Here is a 9,207-nt window from a genome sequence, read left to right as displayed (position 1 = left end):
AGAGACGACAGTAGTTAGCATCGAATGTAGTAGCTCACACAATGATTATGGATCTTTCTCTAAAAAAATTCAAAATTTTTTCAAAACATTTGTGCGCATGGCTGAAATATTGCCAAATGATATTTACGCCGTAATGCGTTTCCCTCTAGGAAGAACTCCCTTATATGCCACCGTGTCCTATTTTCGACCATTGATCTGATGTGTTAGACGATTAAAAGAGATTTTGCCATTGGATCTGATCATTATACTCAGTTAAGATTGCATGTGCTTGTTGAACTCCCTGTTTATCTCATGCTGGAGAGATTACCCGCTCGAAACCATCACACAGACGACTTCCCTGCTGAATCCGAAGACCCCACAGGAAAATTTATGTTCTAATGTGGAGCATAAACCCTGGTAAGTGACGGCTGACAATTGCAAGAATGCGTAAACCCTGGTAAGTGACCACTGAAAATTGGAAGAATTCGATTTGTTCTCCGATTAGGGTTTTACAATAGTTTCCTTATTTCTGCTCTTGGTTGCTCTGTAGGGTGTTATTTCTGCTCTTGGTTGATCTGCAGGGTGTCAGGCCCTCTACCGCGAAGGCTTATTTTAGCCACAAGAACGGGGTTGCCTCCAACTCAATCCTCATTGCCCAAAATGCCCTGTGTTTCAACTACTGGACTAGGCCCAAATGGGAAAACAATCAGTGGATTCTTGTACAATTATAGCAGAGATGAGGTTAGTATAGTTTGTGTGTGCCATGGCACATTCTTGTCACCTGCAAAGTTTGTGCAGCATTCAGGTCGTACAAACCTTTCACATCCTGAAAGGCACATTGTTGTCAATCCATCCCCATCTTCAAATGAAGATGCATCAACCCTGCAATGAAAAGTTATCCAAATAACATCTTGGATGTATACCTAAAAAAAACGTTTCCCTGAAGGATTATCTCTATGTCACTTGCCCCAGAAAAGGTTTTTGAAATTGAGTGACTAGACATCTTCTGCTCACAGAGCAGAATTTTGCTTCTAGACCTGGCAATCCCAAGATTAGGATTCCAATCTCTCTATGGTTTGACCCCTCCTGTGTGACATGATTTCCATTTCCATTCTCTCCGTGCTCTGCCCTATCTGTATAGCATGCAGTTCAATTCAATTACCTTTATGGACGAGTTTCATTTCCAATTTCTTTGTGGTTTGCTCCACTGGTATGGTATGAGTTTCAATTCCAATTTTCTATGGTTCGCTTCACCTGTATGGCATGCGTTTCAATTTGAGTCTCTTTGTGGTTCGTCTCAATGTATGACACAACTTTCAATTCAAATCTCTTTCTGGGTTGCCGCAGTTGGTCTGCTCCACCTCTACGGCTTGATTTTTAATTCCAATCACTCTATGGTTTGGTCCATCTGCATGGCACAAGTTTCAATTCAAGTCTCTTTTTAGGCTTCCCCTCCTATATGGGATACGTTTAAATTCCAATTTCTCTTTTGTTTGCCCCATTCTTATAGCATAATTTTCAATTTGAGTTTCTCTGTGGTCAGCTTCACCTTTATGGCATGAGTTTCGATTCCAATCCCACTGTAGTTTACTGTTTTCTCCACCTCTATGGCATTAGTTTTAATTTGGGTCTCTTTATGATCTGCCCGACCCGTATGGTATGAGTTTCCATTCCAATCCCACTATGGGTTGTCCTACTTGTATGGCACATGTTTATCAAAATTATCTCTTTACTGCGTACCCATTCTACTCTTATTTTAGTAGATGGGCTCCCTGAAATCTATGCAACCTCTTGCAAACACTCAGTTTTATGATAGAAGTATTCATATATATGATAACAAAAGTAGAAGTCGATCAAATTTAAGTAGATCCAATCTTGGTTCAAGAAGTCGAAACACTGCAAATCATCCTGGGATTCAGTGGTCTGTGGGCTGTTGTTTTAAGGTTGGTTTGATCTCTATGCATTTTCTCAAGTAATTTCATTCAAATTTTCTACATGTACTAAGGATTTACAGTCTGTAGATCCTGATTTTGTTGTCTTGATGGCATGGTGCGTGTCAGGTATCTGAGTCCTCTTTCAGCAGTTCCGCTAGTAACTCTTGTTGCTCTTGGGCTCTATGAACTTGGGTTCCCGGGGGTAAGTGGACACTGAGCACCATTTCTGTTATGTTCACTTGGCTTAAACAAATTCTATTTCAGAAGCTGATCTCTATTGCACTCACTTGGTATTAAACAAATTTTCTATTTGCTTGAATAGAATTCATATGCTTCAAGTTTCAATGAATGCCATAATTGCATTTGAGTTATATGGGTATAGAATTCCTAAGCTTGAGTGCCCTAGTCCAGCATTTTTGTTAGTTAATATGGAAAGTTGCAGGGTACTCAAAATTACAGTGTGATTACAACTGGTTTGGAACAGAAGGACCTGCTCAAGTATGCTAGCTAACTTGACTAGCACCCATATTGCTTGGATAATTATGGGCTTGATGATGATTTCTATTAAACAAGGTCCATCTGTTGGACTTTCATTTATCTTGAAGCAATAGATATTTTGATTTGATATCTGCAGACTCTTCTTTTGAATGGAGGCAGTGTGTGCTTTTCTGCATCGTAGGTGATTTATAGACAGATAGTTTGGTTGGAACTTAACACCTGCTTTTATACAGATACTCAGGATGAAATATATTGCATAAACTAGATGAAACAGAAAATGTTTTTGGGAAATGTATTGTGAATAAAAAATGTTTCAGAAATGTTTGACTTAGATTAGTCCCGATTTACTCCTAATTATATCATCTAATATATATTTAAGGTTTAAACTTTTAACACAATAGCATATTATGTACGATCTTTATTAATATTAATCACATTAGTAATAAGCAGTGTTCGGAGTTGGACTGTTTCACAAATGGATCATGGTAAGTTCTGAAAAGAATTATTTCCATAATGTATAATGGATGTATGCATAAATCCTTAAGGTTAACCCATATTGGCAGACACTTAGTTTGTACAATGCAATTTCAACATATTAGGGTAAAACAACAATTCATTGGGTACCTATATTGGCAGACAGTTTGTACGATGCAGCTTTAAAATTGTAGGGTAGAACAACAATTCTTTGGGTTTTGCCTCATGTCTGAAATTTTTTGTATTCTTGATGAGCAGCTCGTGGGGGTCTCAGTTTCCTTCAATTTTGCAATCTAAATAGTTTCAGGACGAAGTTCATCTTGGGCTTCTCTCTGTTTTTGGGATTATCAGTACCATAGTACTTCAATGAATTTATAGTTTCTTCGGGTCATGGTCCAGTCCACACTCATGGACGATGGGTAGGGTTCTTACAACTTCTTTCAGGGACTAAATTGAAATTTTTTGGCTAGCAGTTCGTTGTGGCAACATTCCCTTCATTCTTCAAATTTCAATGTTTTTAACTTTAAACATTTTTGAATGGCTTTTTTAACAGTTCAATGACATTATCAATGTGATTTTCTCGTCACCACCTTTAGTTGCTGGCAGCGTAGCATTGTTTTTGGATAACACTCTACATATGGGGGAGAGTTCAACAAGGAAAGACAGAGGCCATCATTGGTGGGATAAGTTTCGTTCATTCAAAACCGATCCTAGAAGTGAAGAGTTTTATGCTCTCCCTTTCAACCTGACCAAGTTTTTCCCATCTGTCTGAGGATGAAACTCTATTTTAGAGGTGGGGTCTCTGTTTTATCAATAGCCTTGGTGCATTTGGAGAATAATTAGAGTGTCTTCAATTCAGAAAGAGACTACTTCACAGTGTGAAATCTAAGATGTCTATATTTTATATCTATCACTTTGATAGGGAACTGCTTTCACGAATTATCTTAAGTGGATGCCTCTGTGCCCTGGTCAATCATTTTTAGAGCACTTCAAGATCACCGCTCTTGGCAAGCAGCAAAAGGAGAATAATGAAAAGGAAAAGTACATTTCAGACTCTCAGAGTGGTCAATATGCTATCTTGGCTCCAATTCAAAAGAGGCATGTTGTGCGTAGAGTGGTTTATTTTTGTAAGTACTTTTGAAGATGCAACAGAATGTTTTTGTTGTTGGTGCTTCAAATTGAGCCAATGAGCATTTATCTGGAACTCGAGAGTCATATAGAGTCATTTTATAGTAATGATATCTTAAGCCCCCTTGCAAAGGCATTAGTAGGAACTAGCAGTACAATTGCTTTCTCATATTCTCCACGCATAATGCGAGAATTATTAGTTATTCATAGCACATGCTTAAAATATAATTTTTTTGGTAAATGTTGTTTGCCTTTGAAATAAAGGCTTCAGCTCCTGTTGACAGGGCACTTTAGGCTTACCATTAACTTTAGCTTCATGATTTTCTTCCAAAATGAGTGCATGGAAATTATTGCAGCAAAAATGAAATGACATTGGAAAAGTAACGTATAGTACGGCTTTTCAGATGGCATTCCATGCAATGTATCACAGATTTCATTTGGGCATTGTCATCTATTCTTTTGTACTTTTTATTATGTTCTACATATGGGGGATTTTTTTCTTATGCATTCTATGCATCATGATCAGATATGCTTACTATTGTTAGCTTCATCCTAGGTATATACTTTTCAGTTTTTCATGACAGAGTCATTTGTAGTTCTCCTGGGGGTAGGTAGCATTCACAAATGTTGCCACCAATATAACAGGGGCCGCTAGAGCTGCAAGATCATCCCCATGTCGTAAACTTTATCTGATAACATAACAACAAAGGGAAATTCTGAACATCCATTGCATCTACCTTGTTTTTTAAGAAAGTTCTGAGCATTCTTTGATGGAGGACAGTCTTTTGCAATGATGGCTGCAGCATTTGTGTCTCTTGTTGAGGTCTGCCTGCTTGCCATATATCAGATATACTTTCTTCTCTTTTATTTTCTTTATCCCGTTGAAATTTCTGATAGTTATCTATGGGTTTCCATTTAAAAACAAAATTGGGTATTGACTACTATTTTTTTTTTCTTTCATAAATTTGCAGTCTACTGGTGCATTCTATGTTGTTTCAAGGTTTGCAAGTGCCACACCTCCCCCTCAATCTATCATCAGCCGTGGTATAGGCTGGCAGGTAAGGAAATGGATTCGTTGCTTTCACCCTTATGGCTTCAGGTAATTGGAAGATTGTATCATTGTCGTTGATGGAATGTAATGGTCCTCTCTACAGGGAATTGGAATTTTATTGGATGGGATGTTTGGAACTGGAAATGGGTCCACAGTATCAGTGTAAGAACCAGGCAACTTGACCCATTTCTGGCAACTTTAGCTGCAACTTGACCCATTTCTGGCAATACTAGCTCTGAAATTTGTCTTATCTTGGGAATTTGCAGTGAGAATGCTGGTCTTTTGGGGTTGACATGAGTTGGGAGTCGCAGGGTGCTCCAGATATCAGCAGGATTTATGATATTCTTCTCTGTTCTTGGTGATAATCAACTCAAGTTGGGATATTGTTCTCATTTTGGGGTTTATTCCCTAGTCTAGGATTTTGCATTGCTAATTTCATGTTAATGTGTTCCAGGCAAATTTGGAGCAATCTTTGCTTCTATTCCAGCACCCATTGTCGTTGTCGTGTACTGTCTCCTCTTTGGTTATGTTGGTATGTATACGGTGTACACAAATCCTATGTGCTGAGATGCAAAGTCAGTCAACTAGTAGTATCTTAGCTGTTGCCATAATGTATAATGGATGTATGCATAAAACCTTAAGGTTAACTCATATTGGCAGACACTTAGTTTGTACAATGCAATTTCAACATATTAGGGTAAAACAACAATTCATTGGGTACCTATATTGGCAGACAGTTTGTACGGTGCAGCTTTAAAATTGTAGGGTAGAACATCAATTCTTTGGGTTTTGCCTCATGTCTGAAATTTTTTGTATTCTTGATGAGCAGCTCGTCAGGGTCTCAGTTTCCTTCAATTTTGCAATCTAAATAGTTTCAGGACAAAGTTCATCTTGGGCTTCTCTCTGTTTTTGGGATTATCAGTAGCACAGTACTTCAATGAATTTACAGTTTCTTCTGGTCATGGTCCAGTCCACACTCATGGACGATGGGTAGGGTTCTTACAACTTCTTTCAGGGACTAAATTGAAATTTTTTGGCTAGCAGTTCGTTGTGGCAACATTCCCTTCATTCTTCAAATTTCAATGTTTTTAACTTTAAGCATTTTTGAATGGCTTTTTTAACAGTTCAATGACATTATCAATGTGATTTTCTCGTCACCACCTTTAGTTGCTGGCAGCGTAGCATTGTTTTTGGATAACACTCTACATATGGGGGAGAGTTCAACAAGGAAAGACAGAGGCCATCATTGGTGGGATAAGTTCCGTTCATTCAAAACCAATCCTAGAAGTGAAGAGTTTATGCTCTCCCTTTCAACCTGACCAAGTTTTTCCCATCTGTCTGAGGATGAAACTCTATTTTAGAGGTGGGGTCTCTGTTTTATCAATAGCCTTGGTGCATTTGGAGAATAATTAGAGTGTCTTCAATTCAGAAAGAGACTACTTCACAGTGTGAAATCTAAGATGTCTATATTTTATATCTATCACTTTGATAGGGACCTACTTTCACGAATTATCTTAAATGGATGCCTCTGTGCCCTGGTCAATCATTTTCAGAGCACTTCAAGATCACCGCTCTTGGCAAGCAGCAAAAGGAGAATAATGAAAAGGAAAAGTACATTTCAGACTCTCAGAGTGGTCAATATGCTATCTTGACTCCAATTCAAAAGAGGCATGGTGTGCATAGAGTGGTTTATTTTTGTAAGTACTTTTGAAGATGCAACAGAATGTTTTTGTTGTTGGTGCTTCAAATTGAGCCAATGAGCATTTATCTGGAACTCGAGAGTCATATAGTGTCATTTTATAGTAATGATATCTTAAGCCCCCTTGCAAAGGCATTAGTAGGAACTAGCAGTACAATTTCTTTCTCATATTCTCCACGCATAATGCGAGAATTATTAGTTATTCATAGCACATGTTTAAAATATAATTTTTTTGGTAAACGTTGTTTGCCTTTGAAATAAAGGCTTCAGCTCCTGTTGACAGGGCACTTTAGGCTTACCATTAACTTTAGCTTCATGATTTTCTTCCAAAATGAGTGCATGGAAATTATTGTAGCAAAAATGAAATGACATTGGAAAAGTAACGAAAAATATAGTACGGCTTTTCAGATGGCATTCCATGCAATCTATCACAGATTTCATTTGGGCATTGTCATCTATTCTTTTGTACTTTTTATTATGTTCTACATATGGGGGATTTTTTTCTTATGCATTTTATGCATCATGATCAGATATGCTTACTGTTGTTAGCTTCATCCTAGGTATATACTTTTGAGTTTTTCATGACAGAATCATTTGTAGTTCTCCTCGGGGGTAGGTAGCATTCACACATGTTGCCACCAATATAACAGGGGCCGCTAGAGTTGCAAGATCATCCCCATGTTGTAAACTTTATCTGATAACATAACAACAAAGGGAAATTCTGAACATCCATTGCATCTACCTTGTTTTTTAAGAGAGTTCTGAGCATTCTTTGATGGAGGACAGTCTTTTGCAATGATGGCTGCAGCATTTGTGTCTCTTGTTGAGGTCTGCCTGCTTGCCATATATCAGATATACTTTCTTCTCTTTTATTTTCTTTATCCCGTTGACATTTCTGATAGTTATCTATGGGTTTCCATTTAAAAACAAAATTGGGTATTGACTACTATTTTTTTTTTCTTTCATAAATTTGCAGTCTACTGGTGCATTCTATGTTGTTTCAAGGTTTGCAAGTGCCACACCTCCCCCTCAATCTATCATCAGCTGTGGTATAGGATGGCAGGTAAGGAAATGGATTCGTTGCTTTCACCCTTATGGCTTCAGGTAATTGGAAGATTGTATCATTGTCGTTGATGGAATGTAATGGTCCTCTCTACAGGGAATTGGAATTTTATTGGATGGGATGTTTGGAACTGGAAATGGGTCCACAGTATCAGTGTAAGAACCAGGCAACTTGACCCATTTCTGGCGATACTAGCTCTGAAATTTGTCTTATCTTGGGAATTTGCAGTGAGAATGCTGGTCGGGGTTGACATGAGTTGGGAGTCGCAGGGTGCTCCAAATATCAGTAGGATTTATGATATTCTTCTCTGTTCTTGGTGATAATCAACTCAAGTTGGGATATTGTTCTCATTTTGGGGTTTATTCCCTAGTCTAGGATTTTGCATTGCTAATTTCATGTTAATGTCTTCCAGGCAAATTTGGAGCAATCTTTGCTTCTATTCCAGCACCCATTGTCGCTGTCGTGTACTGTCTCCTCTTTGGTTATGTTGGTATGTATACGGTGTACACAAATCCTATGTGCTGAGATGCAAAGTCAGTCAACTAGTAGTATCTTAGCTGTTGCCATAATGTATAATGGATGTATGCATAAAACCTTAAGGTTAACTCATATTGGCAGACACTTAGTTTGTACAATGCAATTTCAACATATTAGGGTAAAACAACAATTCATTGGGTACCTATATTGGCAGACAGTTTGTATGATGCAGCTTTAAAATTGTAGGGTAGAACAGCAATTCTTTGGGTTTTGCCTCATGTCTGAAATTTTTTGTATTCTTGATGAGCAGCTCGTCGGGGTCTCAGTTTCCTTCAATTTTGCAATCTAAATAGTTTCAGGACAAAGTTCATCTTGGGCTTCTCTCTGTTTTTGGGATTATCAGTACCACAGTACTTCAATGAATTTACAGTTTCTTCTAGTCATGGTCCAGTCCACACTCATGGACGATGGGTAGGGTTCTTACAACTTCTTTCAGGGACTAAATTGAAATTTTTTGTCTAGCAGTTCGTTGTGGCAACATTCCCTTCATTCTTCAAATTTCAATGTTTTTAACTTTAAGCATTTTTGAATGGCTTTTTTAACAGTTCAATGACATTATCAATGTGATTTTCTCGTCACCACCTTTAGTTGCTGGCAGCGTAGCATTGTTTTTGGATAACACTCTACATATGGGGGAGAGTTCAACAAGGAAAGACAGAGGCCATCATTGGTGGGATAAGTTCCGTTCATTCAAAACCAATCCTAGAAGTGAAGAGTTTATGCTCTCCCTTTCAACCTGACCAAGTTTTTCCCATCTGTCTAAGGATGAAACTCTATTTTAGAGGTGGGGTCTCTGTTTTATCAATAGCCTTGGTGCATTTGGAGTATAATTAGAGTGTATTCA

The 9,207-nt window shown here is 38.0% G+C and overlaps 1 protein-coding gene, 1 long non-coding RNA gene and 1 pseudogene across 3 annotated transcripts; all 3 read left to right on the top strand.

The window, feature by feature from the left end:
* Positions 1-360: 360 nt before the first annotated feature.
* On the top strand, positions 361-965 carry LOC149149963 (uncharacterized). The gene is made up of 2 exons (XR_016263815.1): positions 361-436; positions 530-965. It is a non-coding gene; the product is annotated as an uncharacterized LOC149149963 (long non-coding RNA).
* Positions 966-999: 34 nt separating this feature from the next.
* Positions 1,000-5,865, top strand: LOC149149962 (nucleobase-ascorbate transporter 7-like). 2 transcript variants are annotated; one of them, XR_016263001.1, is made up of 5 exons: positions 1,000-1,922; positions 4,985-5,071; positions 5,168-5,226; positions 5,331-5,422; positions 5,519-5,865. XR_016263001.1 is itself a non-coding variant. In XM_089441103.1 (4 exons), the coding sequence occupies exons 1-4, from the start codon at positions 1,743-1,745 to the stop codon at positions 5,359-5,361; spliced, it is 357 nt and encodes a 118-aa protein (XP_089297229.1). In that variant the 5' UTR covers positions 1,000-1,742; the 3' UTR covers positions 5,362-5,865. The 2 variants fall into 2 exon arrangements, 1 of the variants encoding a protein (XP_089297229.1); XM_089441103.1 differs by having other exon boundaries at positions 5,331-5,865.
* A 1,479-nt stretch (positions 5,866-7,344) lies between these two features.
* Positions 7,345-9,126, top strand: LOC149149961 (nucleobase-ascorbate transporter 6-like; annotated as a pseudogene).
* The last annotated feature ends 81 nt before the right edge of the window (positions 9,127-9,207 follow it).

This window comes from Pinus tabuliformis, chromosome 9, assembly GCF_031772625.1.
Source record: "Pinus tabuliformis cultivar Carrire ecotype Pingquan chromosome 9, CPIR1, whole genome shotgun sequence".
In the NCBI taxonomy this organism is placed as follows: domain Eukaryota; kingdom Viridiplantae; phylum Streptophyta; class Pinopsida; order Pinales; family Pinaceae; genus Pinus; species Pinus tabuliformis.
Note: the sequence above shows the minus strand (reverse complement) of the source record. Positions and strands in the feature narration are given on the sequence as shown.